Below are 23,385 nucleotides of genomic sequence, written 5' to 3' on the forward strand. Positions count from 1 at the left end.
TTTTGGGAACTCAAACTGAATCTGCCTTGTCAAACATCAGCTATATTTCCAAAAAAAGTCAAGTTCTACAGTAGTAGAATATTACTTTTTCTTCCTTTGTTTCCATCACTTTGACCATTTTTTTTTTTGGTGAAACTTCTGACCTTGACTTTTTTTTTTTTTAAGATTTTATTTATTTATTTGACAGACAGAGATTACAAGTAGGCAGAGAGGCAGGCAGAGGGAGAGGAGGAAGCAGGCCCCCTGCTGAGCCCCGATGGATGCGGGGCTTGATCCCAGGACCCTGGGATCATGACCTGAGCCAAAGGCAGAGGCTTTAACCCACTGAGCCACCCAGGCGCCCCTCCTTGGCTTTCTTCCCATCCAAGTACTAACCAGGCCCGACCCTGCTTAGCTTCCGAGATCAGACGAGATCGGGCACGTTCAGGGTGGTATGGCCGTAGACCCTCCTTGGCTTTCTTAATCACAGCTCTGTGGTCCTCATAAGTCTCCAGGTTTTCTTCACCATCCCGCCTCTGGACAGAGACAGGGTGGGAAATTTCATGACCTGGTGGAGGTGATGCATTCACACCCCAGGATGCATTCACACCTCAGGACAATCAGTATGGACCAAGACAAATCAAAGGCAGACTTCCCAAGCTTGCTTCAAACCAAGTACACCAGGTACTCAGAAAAGTCTGCACTGCCATCTAGTGGCCATCTGCTATAATATCACTCAGATTGGAGCCGTTTGAGAAACCCTCCTGGGACAGTCAGTGGGCTGCGAAAGAGTTTTTGGATCTACCTCCTTACTCCTTCAGTGGCAGAACCAAGGACAAGTGAATTAATGGCAAAGTAGAGCATCTTGTCCCAGGTGCATCATTATACTCTTCCCTAAAAGACTGGGCTCCTGCCCTGCAGGAGCCCTCCACATCCTGTTCTGAGTGTTAGAATCTCAGGGTCCTATGTTTCCTCTGCTTCTCTCCCACGTGTCCAATGGTGCAACCCAGGCCAAGGGTCTCCAGGGAGGAAGGCTGACGTGCAGGTGTGCTCGTGTGTGTGCTTGCATGGTCATGAGCATGGGGCTTGGGAGGGTTGAGGGAGAGGAGACCCAGAAGGCACCCTTATTACTGCTTGCTTAGAGTCCCGGAGGAAAGGACATTTGTCACAATCGCAAACACAATAGCCAGTCAAAGCTTTGTGTTCCCAGTCTCATAAATTGTGGGACACATCACAGTGTATTGGTTCCCTGATAGTGGAAACAGTCCCAGAGAGAGAGAAAAATCTACCCTCTCCATGTGAGGACGCTGTGATCTCCACCCCAGGACTTGCTGTTTTGTTGTGTTTGTCCTGACCGCCATCAGGCCTGATCAACAGCAGCACCGAGAGTCCCCAGGCCGGACAGACAGAGGGGAAGAGCCGTCAGTGGCCTCTCCCTGCCGCTGCACACGGAAGGGACCAGAAGGCTGTGCGCGTCCGCGTGGTGTGTGTGGGGTCACATCCTGACCGTGACCCTTCCATCTCCACCCATTTGTGGCCTGATTCCCGGCCACATCACAGTCCTGGTATGTAGGTTGACATGGGCACCTCCTAATCAAACACCACAAAGATGGAGGCAGAGTCGCCCTCCACTGCTGACACTTTGGGGGCTCAGTGTGACCCAGGAGTCAAGAAACAAAGAGACAGTGACCGGAACACTGGAGCAGCGCCCCCAGGACCTGGCCTGGCCACTGCAAGCAGGAGCCACAGTCCCACTTCCTACTTCCATGGCCCTTCCCCAGGCTTACTGCATCCCCAATCTAAGGGAAGCTTCCAGAACAAGATAGTATTAGTCATTTCCTGGTAGAAAGAACACTTATTTGTGATTCCTAAAAATGCTTCAATCTTCTGTTTCAGACAAGTGCGAGCAAACTCTCAGGTGTGTTTCATATTGTAAGGACGGAGTCAGGATGCACTACTCCTCTTATTTAGCCCATTACAAACTAGCTCCTCCACGTCCGGAAGATCATTCTGAAAGCCGAGCCACCTTGCACCTGGAGAAAAGACTCCCTCTCTCCTCCTTTTCTCTGCCAACCCCAAAGCACACACCAGCTGGTCTCCGCGTGCACTGAGGAGCAAGGCTTCTCTGGGAGCAGGCAAAGACCCAGCAGAGCGGCCCCAGAGTCCCACTACAGTGCCCAGGCTGCAGCCCCATTCCCCCATCCCAACCTCCTCCAAGGTTATAGAGCTTCTCTAAGGAGGGCACATGCTTGTGGTATCCGTGGTCACGTGGGACTCCCAGACCCAACCAAGATGGCCCTGCCCATGGCTTCAAGTCACCCAGATGAGCATGCTCAGAGGGAAGCCAAGACCCATGGCCCTCCCCTTCCAGGCCAGGCTTGCTCACTTACCTCCAAGGCCCTAGGGAACTTGACTATGGGCTCAGCCCAGTGGGTGATCTTTAGTCTGTAGTTGTTGCAGTCGGGAATAATCATGCAGCCGATGTTCCCCAGCTCTGGGTAGAAAACTTCAAGGCCCCTATGGAGAGAGGGAGATGGTCAGCCCATGTCAGTTCTGGGGCAGGCTGAGCGCTCACACCGTTCAGTTGTGCTGTGGAGAATGTGGAGTAAGTGGGATTGAATCCTAGGCCTGCTACCAACTAGTTGTGGTCACTTTCTAGTGTGACCAGTGTGTGTTAAGAGTTACTTGACCTCTTGGTGCCTCAGTTTGTTCACCTGTAAAATGGGGACATGGACCGTACGTACTGATAGCGCTGGTGTGAGGAGTGAAGAAGGCGATCGATGTTTACAACGAGCCACCAGCGGTCAGAAGATGTTAACGGTCATCTGTATTTACTCCTCAGGAAGAACATACATCTTTAGGCAAACCTGGTCAGTGTCTTTAAAGTAGGATTGGGTTTATAAGAACAATATTTACACAGTGCTTTCCAGGAATGTTTTCTTTACATCAAGAAAGGTTTAGCAAGTGCGCACAGCCTTCTTCACGGGTCCAGCCTTCGTCGACCCTAAACAACCCAGATCCCCTCCAAGTCCGGCAATCGTCCCTGGTAGTTTCCCTAACCCACCTCTCTGGGTCATGTGTCGCCCGATAACCTAGGCCCTCGACCTACTACTCCCTGTACTTTCAGAATGCAAATGTCTCGTAGGGGGTAAACTCTCTGGTCCCTAAGACAGTGGGATGAATCCATTTGTCTGCTTTTTCCCTGAAAGAGCTGAACAGCATGAATGCTCTAAGAATCCTGTTCCCCTGGAGGGCTGTTCCCAAAACTCCATCAGGATTAGCCTTAAGGGCTCACCTGTAACCAAAACTCAGGGATGTAAGCCAGGCTGTCAAACTGATATTAAAAAAAAAAAAAAAAAAAAACAAGATCTTTGAACCAACTTTTTTTTTTTTTTTTTTAATTTGCCCTTTCTCTCTGTTCCGCCATATTTTTTTTAATCACCAAGACCCAGGGTCTCGGCAGGGTGCATTTGGTTAAGATGATTCACAGACAGAGAAAAGGTGGGTCCTCCGCCTTTGCGGAAAAGCCCAACGTGGCTGAGCAGCTCCACAGCCTGCCAGGGGTCACCCAGGGCTGGCCACGATTCCCTTGCTGGGGGTGAGGCTGGGAGGAGGCCCAGTGAGGAGATGCTGCAGAGAGCAGGGGCTCCCAAGCTCTGGATCTGCGAGGAAGGCCAGGACAGCCTTCCGGTGCAGAGCCCCACATTCCGCTCCATTTCACCCTTTCAGTGTCCCCCGAGATCCCACCTTGGGCGCTGGCAGCCAGAGCCTAAACCCCCGACAGGGGCAGGACGCTTCAGTGGGCCAGCACCCCGAGGAGCCTCGGGCCGGTTAGCTCAACTTCCGGTTTGCTCAGCTCACTTGTTTCTTTTACCTCTTGGTGAGGTTATAGTAATTCCTTTTGGAGGCCATGGTTTTGATTGCTTTTGAACAAGTTTTAGGGATGGGTTTTCATTTTTCCTCACAGCAACATTTTATTTATTATTACTTACTATTATTATTATTATCATTATTTTTCAAGAGAGAGTGGCCCTGCGTAGCCGGAGGGGCAGAGAGGGAGGGAGAGAGAGAATCCTAAGCAGGTTCCACACTCAGCACGGAGCCCGACATGGGGCTCCATCTCCTGACCCTGAGATCATGACCTGCGCCGAAACCAAGAGCCAGAGGCTTCCCTAACTGAGCCCCCCAAGTGCCCCAACAGTAATATTTTCAAGAACTTTTGGTTTGGTTCGGCCATGACTGTCTGACATTGCACCTAGCAAGGTCTAAGGCCAATAGAGGGGACCCTCTGCTGGAGAGTCAGGACACAGCCCGGAACTGGGAAGGGCCAACGGCCAGGAAGGAGGGAAACAGAGGACCCCAGGGGCCTTCTCCAGGGGACGAATGGGTCTCCTCCTTTTATCCTAGTGGAATTGCTACAAATGTTAAAACAGTTTAGCAAAAGCAGCCAGCTGACGTCCCATGAGTGGGCCTCAAGCGGCAGAGCGGCCCCTGGAAATGTAGGCACCAGGAGACCAGGGATTGAGTCCGTGCTCCTGGCCCTGGTCACACCATGGGGTGCTGCCAGCCCAGTGTCTGAAAACCTCCCGTCGCCCCACACGGCAGGCCAGGCCCCGGGGGCACGTGTGGGCCTCTGTCCCGTTCAGCAGTTTTGCCAAAGACTTGGATCAGGACACAGAAGGCAAATCTGTTTAATTTGTGAGAGTCACAAAGTTGATTAATAACAATGAACAAGTGGGTCATTGATTAAAACAGATGATCCAATCAGCCTCAAAAAAAGATCTGGACAAGCCTGAGGTGAATGAATTGAAAACTGAATTGAGTAAGAACACACTTTAGCACCTGTGCCCTCTTCCGGCTCATGGGGTGCCTCACATGGGGCATGTACCCTCTCCACCCCCCAGAGGTGGGGCACTTCCTGGTCAACTTCACAAGGACCTGGGAGCGCCGAGGGGAGGGCCGGGGGCTCTGGTCCCAGCACGGTCGCTATCTCGCATGGCATAAGAGGCCGGGGGAAGGGAATGGATCAGGAGCACTGCACACATAGTATTTCATTCCGTAGGATTCCTCAGAGCAGCCGTGGCTATATTCCCCTCCCCCAGATGAGTAAGTGGAGGCCCACAGAAAGTGAAGCAACCCGTACAGGGTCTCATTGTTGGCGAACTGAGGGGACGGGGACATGGGTGTGGCACACAGTGTCCGTGATACCCCCTCCCCCACCCCGAGATCCCCGCCTCCTGGTCCTGCCACCTGAGTGTGACCCCTCCCCTTGAGTGGGGCTGGATTTGGGAGAAGGTGGGGGTTAGGGTTAGCAGCAGCAGTGGGACATCACTTCCAAGATTATGTCATAAGAAGACTGTGGCTCCTCTCACATGCCCTCCCGCTCAGCCAGGCTCTGGGGAAAGCATCTGTGGTGTGACGAACAGCCCCACGGAGAGGCCACCCTCAGGCAGGGGACCAAGGCCTGTCAATAGCCACACGGGCAAGCTCCTGGGGAGCCGAGCCCCCCACCCCTGCCAGTCCACCCCCTCGGATGAGGCCGCAGCTTGAGGACAGCCTCCGGAGAGGCTCCAAGCCCCCGCTGCCCAGTGGAACCCCACCCGGAGAAACCAGGACACAACAAAGGTGAGCAGCCGCTCCGTGTGGGGGATCTGTGCAGGGAGAACTACTCCAGTGGCCTGACAGCCTCCCCAGGGAGCAGATGCGCTTCTCCGGGCTTCTGACGGGATGGTCACCGTAAGAACCGGATCAGAGGAAAACGGCTCCTTGCCTGTCCCAGCAGAAAGGGCTCAGAATTCTAGTGGCCTGTGAGCGAGGAGGACAAGAGGCCGTGGAGGGGAGGCCAGCTTCACAGAAGTCTGAGGGGACTCGCTAGGCACCCCAGCCTCCCTGCGTGGTTCTCAGGGTCCAAGTGCGGGGCGCCAGCCTTGGAAAAGAGCAAAGGGCTGTCTCCAACCAACGTCCCAGATATGGGGTCCAGGAGCCAGGCCCCTGGGGAAGAACCAGGGACAGAGGAGGGTGCCCAGCTTAGAAGAGCTGCAGGTAAAGGCAGAGTGTGACACCCCACCTCCTGAAGGACCAGCAGGAGGCAGAGAAACTGGACCACTCCGATGCAGGGTCCCGGGACAAAACTAGAAGTGCGGTGAGTTAAAGAGAGGCGACCCCCACCTTGAGACGGGAGGGGACGTACCCTGTCAAGGACAGAGCTTCCAATCCAGACCAGAGGCTCTGGGGGTTTTTTTGTTGTTGTTGTAGACACTGAACATAAGTCCCTTTTTTTAAGAGTGAGAAAGAGTACGCAGGCAGTGGGGCACAGGGGCAGAGCGGGGGAGAGAGAATGTAAAGCAGGCTCCATGCCTAGCACAGAGCCCAAGGCAGGGCTCGATCTCACCACCCTGAGATCATGACCTGCACTGAAATCCAGAGTCATGCTTAACCGACTGAGCCACCCGTGCACCCCTGAATCTCAGTGTTTTTGTCGGTCTACTCAGGCTTGTCTTGGGGTAGGTAAGATATCACTGCGGAAGAGCTTTTCTTTTAACAGTGTTTTCCTACTGCTTCTCCCGATTAATATAATTCCTCTTCTAGATTCATACTCTCTGGTATTAAGGCCTAAATTTACAAATTCTCTTTTAGACTCCAAATACCACAAGGGGAACGGATTCTCTGGGGGCTGTCTTGGCAAGGGGAGGAGGCTGAGCTGAGCAGGATTCTTGGGGGGGGCGGGTCTTAGCACAGGAGGTACTGACCCCAGAGGTCTGGCATGTCCACAATGTGCTGTCCGTTAGTGATGGCCTTTTACCAGCAATAAAGACAAACCTTTTGCAGTGATGGCTTATAATGAGACAGTTCCTACCACGCAGCCCGAGTGCAGTAAGTTTGTGTTTCTCAGACTGGGGGTCTGGGTGTATTCTAGGCAGTCCTGAGAAGAGCTCCTGAGAAGAATTTAACTGCATTTGCCCCTCCCCCCAAACTCATAAGCTGAACCCCAGCCCCCAGGGTGAGGGCGTCATGAAGCAGGGGCCTCCAGGGGGTGCTTCCACTAGGCAAGGGCATGGCGAGAGGATGGCTATCTCTGAATCAGGAAGTGGGTTCTCACCAGATGTGCTAGCACTTGCAAGAAGGAGGAAAAAGTACATTTCTGCTCTTTGTAAGGCTCCCTGAGCTGGCATTTTTTTAGAGCTGAGGGAAGGCGACTAAGAAAGCTCCCCTTCCCTTGAGTTTGAGAAGCTCTGCCCCTGCATGAAGGTCAGCAGCCAGAAAGAGTGTTTGTTGAGTGCAGAGTCAGACAGAAGGGGCTGAACCCTGGCTCTGACACTTGCAGGGTGTGGCAGTGCTGTAGACTGGTTATTTAATCTCTGGAGCCCCCTCTTTGGCTGTGAGGATGCTGATACACACATCGGGGCTCCCTCCGTGCCCCAGAGTTCTCAGGCCACCGGGACACTGGCGTGTGTGTGGAGGGAGGCCTACAGCGCAGAGCCAAGGGCAGCTGGGGCCCCGGCCGGTTCGCTGGTCGCAGCCAGGGACCATATACACACAATCACTTTCTAAGTGTTCTGTAATGAATGTGGGAAGCACAGAGGCATTCTGCAAGGGGGCCTGATCGTGGCTGGCCCAGCCCACCTCCCCAGCTCATGAGAACTCGATCTCCTGCCTACCTGAGTAAAATGGCTGCCGCCCCCAGGAAGGTTCCACTCTGTGGAGCACCTAGAGGCCTGGAGCCCACATGTGAGAGGCAGCCACTGTTTCCTCCTCCCGCACAAAACTTCACCCACAGTGGTTTCACCAGAGTTAAAAAAAAGGTACTGATAAGAATGTGTACCATCTTGGGGGGGGAACAGTTTCAGCTACCTAACTTTTCAAGGGAAAACCTGTATTTATCTTTCTAGAAGTCACATTAGGAGGAATTCAAATGTACACAAGGAGACCAAGTAGAGAGGAGGGTTCTTCTCTACACTCTCACTTCCATTGGCTTCAGTGGGATGCCAGTCCCATCAGCTACCAAATGGGCAGAGAGGGTTGGCGGCAGAGTGGCCCGGGGCCGCCCTCAGGATGAGCCACGAGTCCAGGCCAATCAGGACTGGCTTTTCTAACTGGCGGTCCATGAGGAGAGAGCTGAACTTTGACTCAGGCAGGGAGAAGCTTCAGGAAGAAGCCCACCCCTGACGCCCGGCCTCTTCTCTAGACAGCACCCAGAGGCCACACTCCCTAAAAGACCCACCTGTCACACACTCCTGGGGCTTCATCCCTGGAAGGCTAACCATGGCCTCTCACATGGGAGGGTCCAATTTCACACCCTCTGTCAACTGCCACTGTTCTTTAAAATGCCACTTTGCTGGGGGAAAGGGGGCAGTCTGGGCTATGGAGAGGGATGGTCCCTCAGGGTCCCAGCAGAGAGGGTGAGGGCAGTCTCTCGGGTCTGGAGGTCCCGGGGTATGAGGGGGAGCTGACCAGACCCGTATACCCTCTGGGGCTGGGAGCCTGCCTTCTGGAAGGCGGGAGCCTGTCTCCAGAGCCTTCCTTATGCTGTCCTCCATCCAGGTGTTCTCCCAGCCTCACTTACTCTCTGCCAGTCCGCAGGGGCTGCCTTAGGAGACAGTGTTCCCTGGTTTAGCAGACACGCCTCCCCGCGATCTCAAGCCCCGTTTTGACCTGCTTGCTTGCTTTCCGGAGTCCCGCCCGGCCTTACTTGCAGAGGACAGCATCGGCGTCAGACAGGGGCTCGTACAAGCACAAGTCGCCTTCCTCCACATCTCTGGAGACCACCATCGTGAGACCGAGAAACAGGGCTGCCACGGCCAGCCTCATTGTCCAGTCCGTGGACACCTGGAACGAAAGGAACTTTCAGAGCTGGGGGGGCTCTCTGCAGGGGGCGCCCTTCTCACCCTGCATGTCCCCACCCCGGGGGCCCACTTGGAGGAACAGAGACCACTGGTAAGCAGAAGGAGAAGGGCAGGCAGCTGCCTGGGCTCCAGCGGCCAATCTGCCACCAGGACACGGATACCTTGGGAGGATCTGGGCCTACTCCAAACCGGACTCAGTTTGCAGTCCTGGCTGGGGCCCCGCCCCTGTTGGAGCAGGGCTTTGCTGGCCACTAATCTCGGCGCTGGGGCAGAAGGGCTTACATAAGTCTCTCTTCCCAGCAATGCGTCCTGTCCCTGCCGCTCGCCCCGTGTGCAATCAGCTGGCCCTAGGCCAGGCAGCCTTCTCCTTTGGCTTTAAGGCAAACCCTGGGAAGCCAGTGACCCCAGGCTTTGGGCTGGGGGGGCAGGAGCACAGGTCCTGTGGTGCTTGCAAGAGCAAGACCTTGATCGTCTCTCTAGGAGCTGCGGTCTGGCTGGGCTGAGCCCTTGGACAGCGCTGCGTCCCCTGCCCACAGTTCTGTGCCACCTGCCTTGACAGCCTTGGGGCTGACGGATGGTAGGTGGACCCAGGACACAGTGACCCTGTGCAGGAGGGGCCACTGCTCTTGGGGCCGCCCTGGCCCCGAGAACAGCTCCAGAGGGCCAGCTAAGGACAGAAGGGCTCCTCTGACTGCACCTTGCCGCAGTGCTGAACTCAGCACTCTCCCAAAATAATAGTCTCTGGAGAAGAAGCCAGCAGGGCTGCTGGGGAAGGGGGCAGCTTGCGGTGCAGGTTGCCGGCGGCACTGGCTGAGAGGAAGGGGGGCAGCAGCCTGCAGGAAGTTGCGTGTGGGGCTTCCATTGGAACAGGAAAGGGCAGGGGGAAGATCAAAAGCAGTTCTCCCTCTGCCTTTCCAGCTGATCTGCTCCCTATCTTCTCTGAGATGGAGTGTGGGGGTGTGCTGGGGGGCTGTTCTACCAGCCGGGAACAGAGGATGCCTGTGTTCTGCTCTGAGCCCCCCACCAGGTTGCTGGGGTGGGTGTTGGGGGGCCTATGGCTCACTAGGATGCACCTCTTCTCCCTCTCAAAAACAAGTGAAATACCCCGTCACTCCTGTGCCTTGCTAAGGAAGATGAGATCATAGCCATGAAGTGTATGCAGCTTGAGCTTTAGAGAAACTATTTCGAGCATCGCTTGCTTTCCAGCTGAATTCCTGCTTCCAGGAGCCCGACTTCTAGCCAAAAGCCCTTCTTTGGGGCAACAACTCAGATGAGCTTCTCAATAAGTAGAGTCCCTGATGTATGGCCAGGGCTCCCCAAAGAGGACTCTCCTTCCCAAGGTCATTCCCTTACTGGAAGTGTCTCCTGGTAGCCCCCGCCTCACAAGATGGCAGAGAATGGGATAGGACAAGCTATGGATGGAAGGGCCTCAGGCGGGAATGGCCCTCACAGAGGGAATGCTCGTTATTTACGCAGAGTGTAAGTACTCTTCACAGCTCCTTCCATGTGTTCATTCATTCATTCATTCATTCATTCACAATCTGTCTCTCCAGTGAGTACTGAGCACTCCCACGTTCCAGGCCCTGAAAAGACAGAGTGTCAGCAGGGTCCCTGTTCTGGAGGAGCTCGCTGGATAGCCAGAGCCACAGGGACGATGCTGCCAGCGTTGGTCTTCCAAGGCCAAGAGCCTCTTGCCTTCAAAGTGGCAGCCACTAGAAAAGCCAGAACTTTCCTGAATGCCAATCGCTCTTAGCACCAAAAAATGGCTGTCTGGAGGTGGGGGAGATTCCCCGGGATAGAGTTGCTCCTGCCAAGCCTACCCGTGTCAGCAATTCTTCCTCACTCAGTATGAGCCAAGCTTTTATCACTGAATCCTCTTGATAGGATCCTCTGAAGTACGTACTGTTGTTATCCCATTTTACAGAGGAGGAGACTGAGGTACAGAGAGGTTTGCTGACTTGTACCTTGGTCACATGGGTTGTAGTGGCAGACCTGGGATTTGAACCCATGCCATCTGCCTCCAGACTCCCTGCTCCTTAACCCCTCTCCTCTACTGCCCCCTCTTGGAGCTTTGCTGTCCCCTGTCTTTCCCCTATTATTGTCCCCCTCCATTCCCTTTGTTCTTCAAATGAAGCCCGGAATCTCCCACTGAGCCCATAATGCCTGCCTGATCTGGCTCTTTCTGCTTCTCTAGCTGTGACTCTCTACTCTCCACAGCTGCAGCTCAAGTTTTAACTCCAGCTCAGGCCTCAAGCTCCTTCCTGCCCCCAAGGCCTTCCTGCGTACCTCCTTCACTTCCCACTCCCCTTTGGTGGATAGTTGAAATGTCGTGTCTTCAGAGAAATGCTCTGACCCCCAGGTTCCGTTCAATTCCTGTTACACGGAATTGTAGCTCCTTACTCTTTTCCTGGTTCTTAAATGCTTGTAATGGATTATTTTGCAATTACTTACTTAGAGATTAGTTTATCGCTCCCTGCCCGCGTTTCCACAAGCTTCCTGGGAGGCAGTACTTAGTCTGTATCCAGCATTCCAAGCACAGTCCCTGGCATTTCTAGATGCTTAATAAATGACCGCGTGAATGCCTGACAAACTGGCTGCCTCTGTTTCTGATAGTTCAGTTTTCCCATAACAGCTCCTAACTCAATAAACAACAGCAGGAAGTAACTGCTCAGGTTGGCCCCAGGCCCTGGATCCCTTTTGCTTATTTATCTAACTTTCTCCGGCTTGTTCTTGTACAGAGAGCTCCGACAGAGCGCAGTGGTTCTTGGCATTTTCGAATCTGATCTTTCTCTTGGGGATTCACAGAACTTCACTTCCTACAGGGAGTCCAAGATCTGGGAAGCTCATTCAAAGCCCGGGAACCACATTCAAAGCCCGGGAAGGCACAGTGTCCCCTTCCCACTGCCAGCCTGCTTTGCTCCACTGCCTTATTTCTGGAAACTTCCATCTCTAGATCCCACGGTAGCCACCCTGGGAGCCCCCTTCTTTTCCTCCAGTCATCTGGACTGTGACCACATCCCAGTGCTCTCAGGGAAGCTGAGCCTGTTGGGCTTCCCAAGCTGCCTCGGTCCCTCTAAACCCCGGAATACGCAGGGCAACGGCTCCTTGAACACTTGGCCCCCTCCTGTCCCTCCAGGCCTCCTCTCCCTCCCTCCCTCATTACTGCCCAGGTGTCACCTTCCTTCCCCATCCAGACAGATGCTCCTGCTTTCCCTCTCTCCTAAGCCTTTTCACCTGCGCCCTCTGGAATCTCCGAATCTACAGTGACTCCATCCCCCTCCCTCCTTTCCTTCACTCTACATATTATGTGCCATAAAATTCACTCTTTTAACATGTACAATTCAGTGGTTTTTAGTATAGAGATCACTAAGGGTTGTGCAACCCTCACAAAGTCATGCAACCATCATCACTACCTAATTCCAGAACATTTTCATCACCCTCGAAAGAAGCCCCGAAGTACAACGCATGAGCAGTTACTCCCCCTTCCTTCCTTTCCCAGACCTGGGGAGCCACTAATCTACTCTCTGCCTTTGTAGATTTGCTTTTTCTGGGTGTTTCCTATAAATGGAATCATACTACAGTTGACCCTTCAACAAAAGGGGGTTAGGGAGGCCAATTCCCTGTGCAGTTGAAAATCTGTGGATAACTCTTGACTGCCCCCAGATTTAACTACTAATAGCTGACTACTGACGGGGAAGCCTAATAGCATAAACAGTCAATTAATCCATATTTTAACACATATATATATATATGTGTTATATTCTGTTTTCTTATGATAAAGTGAGTTAGAGAAAAGAAAACATTATTAAGAAAATTGTAAGACAGATGCCTGTGGCTCAGTGGATTAAAGCCTCTGCCTTTGGCTCAGGTCATGATCCCAGGGTCCTGGGATCAAGCCCCAAATCAGGCTCTCTGCTCAGCAGGGAGTCTCCTTCCCCCTCTCTCTGTGCCTGCCTCTCTGCCTACTTGTGATCTCTCTCTCTCTCTCTGCTAAATAAATAAATAAAATTTAAAAAAAGAAAAGAAAATTTTAAGAAAGAGAAAATATACTTATGGTGTGGACTTTCGAAAAATTGCATATAGGTAAACTCATGCAGTTCAAACCCACGTTGATCAAGGATCAGCTGTGTATGTGTTCTCTTGTGACAAGCTTCTTTTGCTTAGCATGTTTTCAAGGTAATCCATGTATCAGTACTTCATTCCTTTTTATGGCTGAATACTTTTCCATTGTATGAACACACCACATTTTATTTAACCATTCAATACTTGGTGGACATTTGGGTTGTTTCTTCTTTGGGTCAATTATGAACAATGCTGTTATAAACATTTGTATACATTTTTGTGAAAATACGCTATGAACTTTCTTGGCTTATGCCCAGGAGTAGAATTGTTGGGTTGTATGACAATTCCATGTTTAACATTCTGAGAAACTGCTCCAGTCTTTATTTTCTTGACGGTGTACTTTGATGCACAAAAAGTTATAATTTCAATGAACTCAACTGAATTTCAATCAAGTCCAATTTATCTATTTCTTCTTTTGTTGTCTATGCTATTGGTGTCATATTCAAGAAATTAGTGCTAAATCCAATGTCATGAAGCTTTTCCTCTATGTTTTCTTCCAAGAGTTTTCCAAACTTAACTCTTACATTTCCATCATTGATCCATTATGAGTTAATTTTTTAAATATTTATTTATTTATTTTAAAGAGGGAGAGAAAGAGAACATGAACAGGGGGTGAGGCAGAGGAAGAGCATCTCCAAGCAGATTCCCCAAGTGGGGAGCCTGAGATGGGGCTGGATCTCACCATCCATGAGATCATGACCTAGGCAGAAATCAAGAGTCAGAGGTTTAACCAAATGAGCCACCCAGGTGCCCCCTCCCCATTGTGAGTCAGTTTTTGTATGTTGTGTTAGGTAAAGTTTCCTTTTTATTCTTTTGTATGTAACTACCGAGTTGTTCTAACACCATTTGCTGTAGGCTTTGCTTTTCCCACTTCAACTCTACCTCTTGCCATAACCAGAAAGCTCCTTTTCCTGAAGTTCTTCAAAGTGTGGAATGCTCAGTCTCCCACCCCCAACATGACTCAGGGCTGGGCGGTAAGGTCGACTAGCACCTCATTCCACATTACTGTTTCTATACTGTGACTCCTCAACCCTCTTGTCAAAATCTATACTTCTTGAGGCTTACTCCATCTGAATCAATCCTAGTTGGTCTTATCTGCCTTCCTATCACTCCTTGCTCACTGAACGCACTGCTACTTGGCATGGAAACTTTTCCTTGCTCCAAGACCTGATATTAACCCAGAGTGACATCCATATCCATGGAGATACCTCTTCCAACACCTCTCCCTCCTCTTCAGCCTCTTTTCTGATGGCAACTTCTTGGACACTGTCACCTCTAAAAACCATTCCATGCCTAAAATCTTAAATTCAAGCAGCCATCCTGATAACAACCTCTAGTTCCTTTGCTCTCACTTTGTTACTCTCACTGCATCTACTCTTCCATCTGATTCTGATCTCCAATCCATTGACCACTGTCCCTTCTCCTTACCTATTCTGACTTAATTCTCTCTGGTGCCCAGTTTCCTGGGAATCTTTGCTTCTACTCTCCACTTGCCACCATCCTCAATTCCTTCTTCAATTTTGAATCCATCTGCCTGATCCACGAGGCACCCTTGCTGTTCCCCACTCCCACCTACCTTCTCACTACCTTGTGCCCTCTACAGACCCCAGAGCAGGGGATGGGGAAAAATATTGTGCTAAACGAAAGAAGCCTGTCACAAAAGACCACATATTGTATGAGTCCTTTTATATGAAACATCCAGAACAGGAAAATATATAGGGATAGGAAATTGATTCATGGTTGCTTAGGCTGGAGGTGGGTGGATGAGTAAATAGGGGAGATGAGGGTGATATCAAAAAGGTACGGGGTTTCTTTTAGAGGTGATGAAAGTGCTCTATGGTTGCACATATCTGTAAATATACTAAAAACCATTGACTTTTAAATTTTCAAAGTCATTAAATTGTACTTATTTAAATTTACTGTATAATTTGGTGAACTGTGTTGTATGTGAAACATATCTCAATAAAGCAATTTAAAAAAAAGTCCTAGAAAGGGGAACCCTCCTACACTGTTGGTGGGAATGCAAGCTGGTGCAGCCACTCTGGAAAACAGCATGGAAGTTCCTCAAAATGTTGAAAATAGAACTGCCCTATGACCCAGCAATTGCACTACTGGGTATTTACCCTAAAGATACAAACGTAGTGATCCAAAGGGGCACGTGCACCCGAATGTTTATAGCAGCAATGTCCACAATAGCCAAACTATGGAAAGAACCTAGATGTCCATCCACAGATGAATGGATCAAGAAGATGTGGTATATATACACAATGGAATACTATGCAGCCATCAAAAGAAATGAAATCTTGCCTTTGCGACAACATGGATGGAACTAGAGCGTATCATGCTTAGCGAAATAAGTCAAGCAGAGAAAGACAACTATCATATGATCTCCCTGATATGAGGAAGTGGTGATGCAACATGGGGGCTTAAGTGGGTAGGAGAAGAATCAATGAAACAAGATGGGATTGGGAGGGAGACAAACCATAAGTGACTCTTAATCTCACAAAGCAAACTGAGGGTTGCTGTGGGGACGGGGGTTGGGAGAAGGGGGCTGGGGTTATGGACATTGGGGAGGGTATGTGCTTTGATGAGTGCTGTGAAGTGTGTAAACCTGGTGATTCACAGACCTGTACCCCTGGGGATAAAAATATATGTTCATAAAAAATACAAAATTTTAAAAAAAGTCCAGGTGACATCAGCAAAATTATGGGACTGGGAAGCTCCAAGCTCTCATTCTTTCATGGAAACTTCAAAATACATACATGTATACATACTCTAAAACAAAACCAACCAATCAACCAACCAACCAACCAACAAAACAAACACACAAAAAAACAGAGCTAGGAGCTTTGGTAAACTGTCAAATATTGGGAGCAACCAAATAAATGCTCAATTGAGAAAAAGTTGCCTTCAGAATGATAAGAAATTTCATGGCATTTTCACATGCCTTTGCCCCCACACCCTCCCCAACATGGTTCATTCTTGGTTTGGAGGATACTGAAGCCCAGTTACCAGTTTCCTCTCTCAAATCAGAGGCAGCAAAGCAGACCTAACTACAGTGTTATAATCTATCTACGGACTGCCTGAAGGACTGGTTTCTGTCTGGTCCAACTCAGGTCTCAGGGAGGTTAAGGTGTGGGTATTGTTTATGAAAGCTGCGGGAAGACTACAGACCTGCAGATATTTAGGGCAAGAAATTATGGGTGGAGACATATGAAAGATAATATGGTTCCAAAGAGAAGCTAGGGTGAGATTCTTGGGGGATATTAAGACATTTAAAAGAAGTTGTATATATGGGGGAACTGAGAAAGTCACATTCAGATTCAGGCGAGACACATGCTCAGAAAAGACCAGTGAGGATCTTAAGTTCTCATCTGGGGCTGATCCCTGGGCCCAGAGCATGCCCAGCTAATTAATAAATGTCTTCTTTAGCCACAGTCAGTCTGCAAAGACTAGGAAAAGTGGTTGTTTCTCTCAAATACACAAATTTCAACAACAAAAAAAATCACATAGAACAAGAAAATATAGCCATTCAAAGGAATAAAATAAGTCGATATAAACTATTCCTGAGGAAGCTCACACATAAGACCCATTAAAGACCTTAAAATAATTGTCTTAAATAAAAACAAGAACTAAAGGAAATCAAGAAAACAATATATGAACAAAATCAGAATATCAACAACGTATAAAAATGATGAAAAGGAACAAAATTAATTCTGGAGCTGAAAAACAAAAAAACTGAAATGATAAATTTACTAGAGGGGTTCAATAGCATATTTGAGCAAGGAGAAAAAAAGAATCCAAGAATTTGAAGATAGGAACACTGAAATTATTGATTCTAGGAGCAGGGGCAAAAAGAAAAAAGCATGAAGAAAAGTGAACTGAGCTTAAGAGATCCATAGGATACCATCAAGTAGACCATCAAATAGACATGTATTATTAGTTCCAGAAGGAGAAAGAGAGAAGAGGGCAGAAAGATCATTTGAGAAAATAAGGGCCAAAACTTCCCACACTGGATGAAGCATATGAATCTGCAAATGCAAGAAGCTCAGGAAATGCCAAGTAGAATAAACTCAAGGACATGCACACCAAGACACATAAAGTGTTGAAAGACCAAAAAAATGAATCTCGAAAGGAGCAAGAGAAAAGTGACTTGACAAGTACAAAATATGCTCCGTAAGACTGACAGTTTATTTAACAGAAGAAAACTTGGATGCCTGAAGGCATTGGGATGATATACAGTTCACCTATAAACAACAGGGAGGTTAGGTACACTGACCCCCATAAAGTAAAAAATCTGTGTATAACTTTAGACTCTCCCAAAACTTGAGTACTAATAACCTACAGTCCTTACTGATAACATAAACAGTTGGCTAAGACATAATTTGTATGGTCTCTATATTACATACTGTATTCTCACAATAAAGTAAAATAGAGAAAAGAAAATGTCATTAAGAAAATCATAAGGAAGAGGGGAAAAAATACACAAATAAGTGGGCCCGTACAGGTTAAACATATTGTTCAAGGGTCAACTCTATTTAAATTATTTAAAGAAAAAACTGTCAACGAAGAATTCTATATCCAGAAAAAAACGGTCCTTCAAAAATCAGGGAGAATTAAGACATTCCTAAATAAACAGAAACTGAGGGGGTTCGTTGCCATTAGATATTCCCTGGAAGAAATGCTAATAATATTTCAGGTTGAAATAAAAGGACAGTAGACAGTAACTTGATATTAGGTAAAAATAGAAAGATCTCAGGTAGAGGTAAATATATGGGCAAACATAAAAGACAGTGTTATTTTATTTTTTCTTTGAAACTCCACTTTTTAAGAAATTGGATTTAAAAGTAATTATAACATTTTGCCAGTGTACAGATATATAAAGACATAATTTGTGACATCAGTTACATAAAATAGAAGAGTGTAGCTCTATAGGAATAGAGTTTTTACATGTGATTGAGATTAATTGGTATCAATTCAAATTAGATTGTAATAATTTCAGGATGTTTTATGTGGTGCTCATGATACCAACAAAATATACCTACATAATATATACAGAAAGAAGTATGAGGGGAATAAATACAAATTCTTCCAGAACATTAAAGTGGAGGGAACACTTCCTAGGTCATTTTGTGAGTCTAACATTATCCTGATACCAAAACCAGACAAAGACACTACAAGAAAGGAAAACTAAAGACCAATATTCTTTATGAATATTGATGTAAAATGCTAGCAAACTGCATTCAGAAGCATATTGACAGGACCGTACAACATGACCAAGTAAGATTTGTTCCTAGAATGTATGAATGAACAACATGAACATATGAACATCAACCAATATAATACACCACATTGACAGAATGAAGGAAAAAATCCACAATTGTCTCACTGGCGGCAGAAAAAGCATTTGACAAAATTCAACAAGGTTATTATATGTAATATAATATATACAATATAGTAATTCATGACTTTTTAAAGATTTTATTTACTTATTTTTGTAAAAGAGAGAGAATGTGCATACGTGGGCAGGGAGGGGCAGAAGGAGAAGCAGACTCCCTGCTGTGTGAGCCCAAAGAGGGAAAGTGGGACTTGATCCCAGGTCCCTGGGATCATGACCCAAGTTATAGGCAGAACTTTAACTGACTGAGCCACCCAGGCGCCCAGTTTTTATTTATTTGTTTGTTTGTTTGTTTGTTTTTTAAGATTTACTTGAGAGAGAGAGAGAGAAAAAACAAGCCGGTGGTGGGCAGAAGCAGAGGGAGAGAGACTCCAAACAGACTCCACACTGAGCATGGAACCCAATGCTGAGCTTGATCTCATTACCCTGAGCTCACGATCTGAGCTGAAGCAAGAGTCAAATGCTTAAATGACTGCACCACCCAGGCAGTCAAAAATCAAAAAATCAAAACCAAAACCAAAGCCAAAACCAAAACCAAAACACTCAACAAACCAGGAAGAGAAGGAAATGTCTTCAATATGATATCAGCCATGTGTGGAATACCCGTAGCTAACATCATACACAATGGTGAAAGATAAAAACATTTTCCCAGAGATCAAGAGTAAGACAAATGATTAGTTTCTCAGAGCTGCCATGGCACAGATTGGGGGACTTAAGCAATAAAAACTTATTTCCTCACCATGAGGAGTGATTACTTAATGGTTACAGATTTTATGTTGAGGTAATAAATGTTCTGGAAATACATAGGGTAATAAATGTTCAACATTGTGAATGTAATCAGTGCCACTGTATTGTACTCTTAAAAAGAGTTAGAACAGGTTACACCTGAGTGGCTGCCTTTGGCTCAGGTCATGATCCTGGGATCCTGGGATCAAGTCCCATGTCAGGCTCCTTGCTCAATGGGGAGTCTGCTTGTGCTCTCTCTCTTTCTCTCTGACAAATAAATAAAATCTTTAAAAAAGAGTTAAAAGGATAAATTTTATGTATATTTTAGCACATACACACACCATAGACATCCAAGGAACTGGTGGTCTATAGAGCCCACTTTGGAAGCGCTGACCTAATCTATTCTCCTTACTGTATAGACCACTTGATCAGCCTCTGTAGCCTATTTTGAAAATACTCCCCATTGGCTGTGCTTTCTTCACCCTAAGGCCTTTGTACAAGCTGTTCCGTTTGCAAGGAGAGCCAATTATCTCCTGATCCATGACCCCTATGTCTAACTTTTGCTTATCCTTCAGATGTTATTTAAACATCAGTAAACCTTCCTTCAGCGAATCTTCTTTAATATCCTCTTATATCCACATATAGTCTCTGCAATACTTCCACCATGATAATATATATCGGGCCATTTTTATTTGCCAGTTACTTGTGCTTATCTATCACTAGAGAGTTACCTTCATGGGGGAAGAACCACATGTGTGCTGTGAATTGCTGCATCTGGCACCTAGCACAGTGCCTGAGAAACAGCAGATGATCAATTACTATTTAAAGAAGGAAGGAAATAAAGGAAGGAGGAATGGACATTGACCTCCTGAAGACCACATCTCCACCTCCACTAATTTAATCGGTGTCTCCCTTGGGTTCTAGGGGCAGTATTTGCTCATTCCCTCAAGAGCTTTCACTGCTCTTTCTTCTTCTTCTTCTTTTTTTTTTTTTTTTTTAAGGATTTTATTCATTTACTCATCAGAGAGAGAGAGAGAGAGAGAGAGAGAGGGACAGCGTGAGCGAGCACAGGCAGACAGAGCGGCAGGCAGAGGCAGAGGGAGAAGCAGGCTCCCTGCAGAGCAAGGAGCCCGATGTGGGACACGATCCCAGGACACTGGGATCATGACCTGAGCCGAAGGCAGCTGCCTAACCAACTGAGCTACCCAGGCATCCCTGCTATCTTTCTTCTGTTTTAGTTTTCTGTGCACATATTTTATCCTGTGAGGGCCCCATTTGTTTCTGTGTCCCCCATAGTACTTTGAATATAGGAGACACTTAATAATTAAATGAGTACCCACATTCAAAAACAATAGTCTGACTTTTTGTTGTCCTTCATATGCAAAGAGTAGGAAAGGATTGCAAAGCCTCCCAAAATGCACCTGAGCCATCCTTTAGTTCTCAACTAAAAGATGTTGCTTTTATGCATGCTACATTTCAAGTGACTGATTTGGAAACGGTCTTGGAATGTAAAACTATCAGAGTGTAGTTTCTTTCATTGTTATTTTAAGAAATGCTTGCTTTCCTTCTATCACGTTTTGAATTATAGATCTTTAAATTATCAAACAGAAGTTCAGGAACTGGTGGTGTTGACAGAGGGTGGGGTGTGGGGGCAGTGGTAGAGAGAGCTGCAGAGCTGAATTTTCTAGCAATAACATTTCCCAAGAGTGAGGAGACCAAGAAGAGTGTCTATGAGATAAGCCCAGCCATAGCCCCTGAGCCATCCACTCATTTTATCCAAGGGTTCTGCTAGACCTTCAGCTGGAAGCTGGGAGCTTGGGCCACTTCATTCCGAGGACACAAGGTCTTCTTTTTGGGAATCCAGCTTATTGGTCTCAGCAACCAATTATTGACCTAATCAACTCACTGCTTCAGCCAGATGATGTATTTACTGACTCACTTCATCCACAGAATGGAAAGGCCCAGATAAGCTATGAAACAGGGGTGTTTCCCAGGTTCATTGCTGCCCTGTCATCCTCAGAGGGTTGACTATTCTGTCTGTCCTCATAGAGGTGAGCATTGAATGTAGACCCATGACAGCTGCACGTTGCCCTCCCCCTCCACTCCTTTCATTCACAGATCTAATCTCTGGTTCTGTCCACAGGTCTACATATGGGAGGAAATAAGAATTCTTCCTTGGAGGGAGAAATCAGGGCCCCAACAAAGGAATGAAACTTCTTAAGTTTGTTGGAAGTAAGGCTGCTCTGAACTGAAATCAGTCATGGTAATCCCAGTCCAGGACTCCACTAGTGAGAAACGTGTCAAGGAGCCCTTTCTAGGAAAGTTAGAGAGGTGAATGATGCTCAGACACAAGCTTGTAGAAATGCCATGAGTAATGGCCTCAAGTCAAATGAGGGTTAAGAAATCAGAAATATCCCCTAAGCACAAATTCTCTTAAATTCTCCAGGCCACGGTTCTTGTCCCTGAGAACTTCTCATTCCCTCTGTCTCTCTGTCTGGCTGTTGCTGAGGGAAAGTCCCTGCCTCCCAACAACCAGGGAGAAGAGCCCTTATCACTCACTTACCCAGAGCACTGTGGGAGCTGTTGGGTGGTGGCTGCAGGAAGGTGAGAAATCTTGGCAGTTTTCTGGGCTGGACAAGGTGGGGAGCAAGTTCCCTCCAGGGTGCCCCACAGTTTGGGCCCTTAAGGCAATCAGGGTCTGCCAGTGTTGAGAGTATGGGAGTTTTAAGGGAGGTTCCTGGAGTGCCAGGAGAGGAGGCAGCAGTTGGCCGTTGGGGAGGCAGTTGGAGAAAGTTCCAGGAAGTTCCAGGGAGGAGCTAAGATGCAGCATGGGTAAGAATTGGTAAAGAAGAATGGGTGGGTTTTCTGGCATTCCCTCTTCCAAGGATTCTAAGGTGAAGAGCAGAAATCACAGAGATGGTTCTCTTACCATTCTTCTTACCTTTCAAGATAGACTTTGAAACAGGGAGAAGAGGCACAAGGGATGCACAAAGAGAAGGCTGTGGAAGAATGAAGAGAGAAACCATTGAGACCAGAGTCCCAGAAAGAGATAAACAGTGTAGAGCAAAACTCACATCGACACCAAGAGGAAAGAGGTAGGATTGGGAAGCTTACCTGGGGTGAAGCAAGAGCCCCTTTTCCAACGAGTGTGGCCTGGAGCCTGAGAAGAATGCAGAGGAGCAACATTTGTTCAAGCCCAGGATCTGCCAAGACTGGGGAGACTGTTTTCAGCAGCTGACATTCTACCAAAACGGGCAGTTGAAGTTCCTGTAACAGGTGATTGGGCCCTGGGCAAGTCCCTGGTTTTCTGGACTTGGATTTCCTGCTGTTTTAAATGACCACATCTGGGATCACAACCTTGATTTCCTTCTGGAAAATTCATCTCAGGAAATTCAAGGAGTCAGTGGAAATCTAGACATCCCAGATAAATTAAGTCAGAATCTCTGAGGGTAAGGTCTAGAGATCAGTTTTTTAAATTTATTTATTTATTATTTTTAATTGATTAATTAATTAATTAATTAATTTTATTTATGTGTTTATAGTAGGCTCCATGCCCTGTGTGGAGCTCAGTGTGGAGCCTGAGCTCGCAACCCTGAGATCAAGACCTGAGCTAAGATCAAGATTTAGATGCCCAACTGACTGAGCCACCCAGAAGCCCCGACATCAGTATTTTAAGCATGCTTCTCTTGGGATTCCAATGAGCAGCCAGGCCTGAGAATCACTGTTTTAAACATAGATTGGTGACAGGCATTTGCCAGATGCTGAAGGTACAAACATGAACAAGGTTCAGACCCTGCTTCCGATGAGCCCACATCTGAGCAATGGGCATAGGCATCAAAACAAACTATAATGATAAAACTGCCCACAATGTGTGGAGGTCAGCGGTGGAAGCATTCCCGGGGCAAAGAGGAAAGTGTTTTAATTGTGTGTTTTATTTTATTTTATACATTTTACGATGGTTTGATGTCTTGAGGGCCTTGCTAGCTGGGGAGAGATGCCCCCTGTCCTTCCAGGGCTAGCTGCTGCTTAGGATCATGAACAACTCACCTTGGAATGCTCCTTTCATATGCAAACCAACAACCTAGCATCCATACCCCCCAACAACCTTTTTATCCAGCCATCACCCACCAAACCTGTACCCCCTTGCCCTACACCACCCAGAGCATGCTGACTTTATTCCAACTAGCCCACCCTAAGCTGTTTCCCTGTTTCACCCCTTCCTTTCCATGGAAAACACAATAAATGCTCTGGGATGGGCATTTCCCTCAACCCTCTGCATCCCACTGCCTCCTGATTGACTTCAGTGCTTTCCTAGGA

At 47.7% G+C, this 23,385-nt stretch overlaps 1 protein-coding gene across 1 annotated transcript in view; it reads right to left on the reverse strand.

Moving 5' to 3' along the window:
• The window catches only part of PEBP4 (phosphatidylethanolamine binding protein 4), a 209,645-nt gene extending 187,732 nt beyond the window's left edge, over positions 1-21,913 (reverse strand). Inside the window, exons 1-3 of the mRNA XM_004763272.2 lie at positions 21,632-21,913; positions 8,669-8,805; positions 2,370-2,496 (exon numbers count right to left, since the gene is read on the reverse strand). Coding sequence (XP_004763329.2) covers positions 2,370-2,496; positions 8,669-8,805; positions 21,632-21,898 — 531 coding nt within the window. The 5' untranslated portion in view covers positions 21,899-21,913. The remainder of the gene's footprint in view (positions 1-2,369; positions 2,497-8,668; positions 8,806-21,631) is intronic.
• Between the last annotated feature and the right edge of the window lie 1,472 nt (positions 21,914-23,385).

The sequence above is a fragment of the Mustela putorius genome, unplaced genomic scaffold (assembly GCF_011764305.1).
Source record: "Mustela putorius furo isolate JIRA1106 unplaced genomic scaffold, ASM1176430v1.1 tig00003937_pilon_pilon_pilon, whole genome shotgun sequence".
Lineage (NCBI taxonomy): Eukaryota > Metazoa > Chordata > Mammalia > Carnivora > Mustelidae > Mustela > Mustela putorius.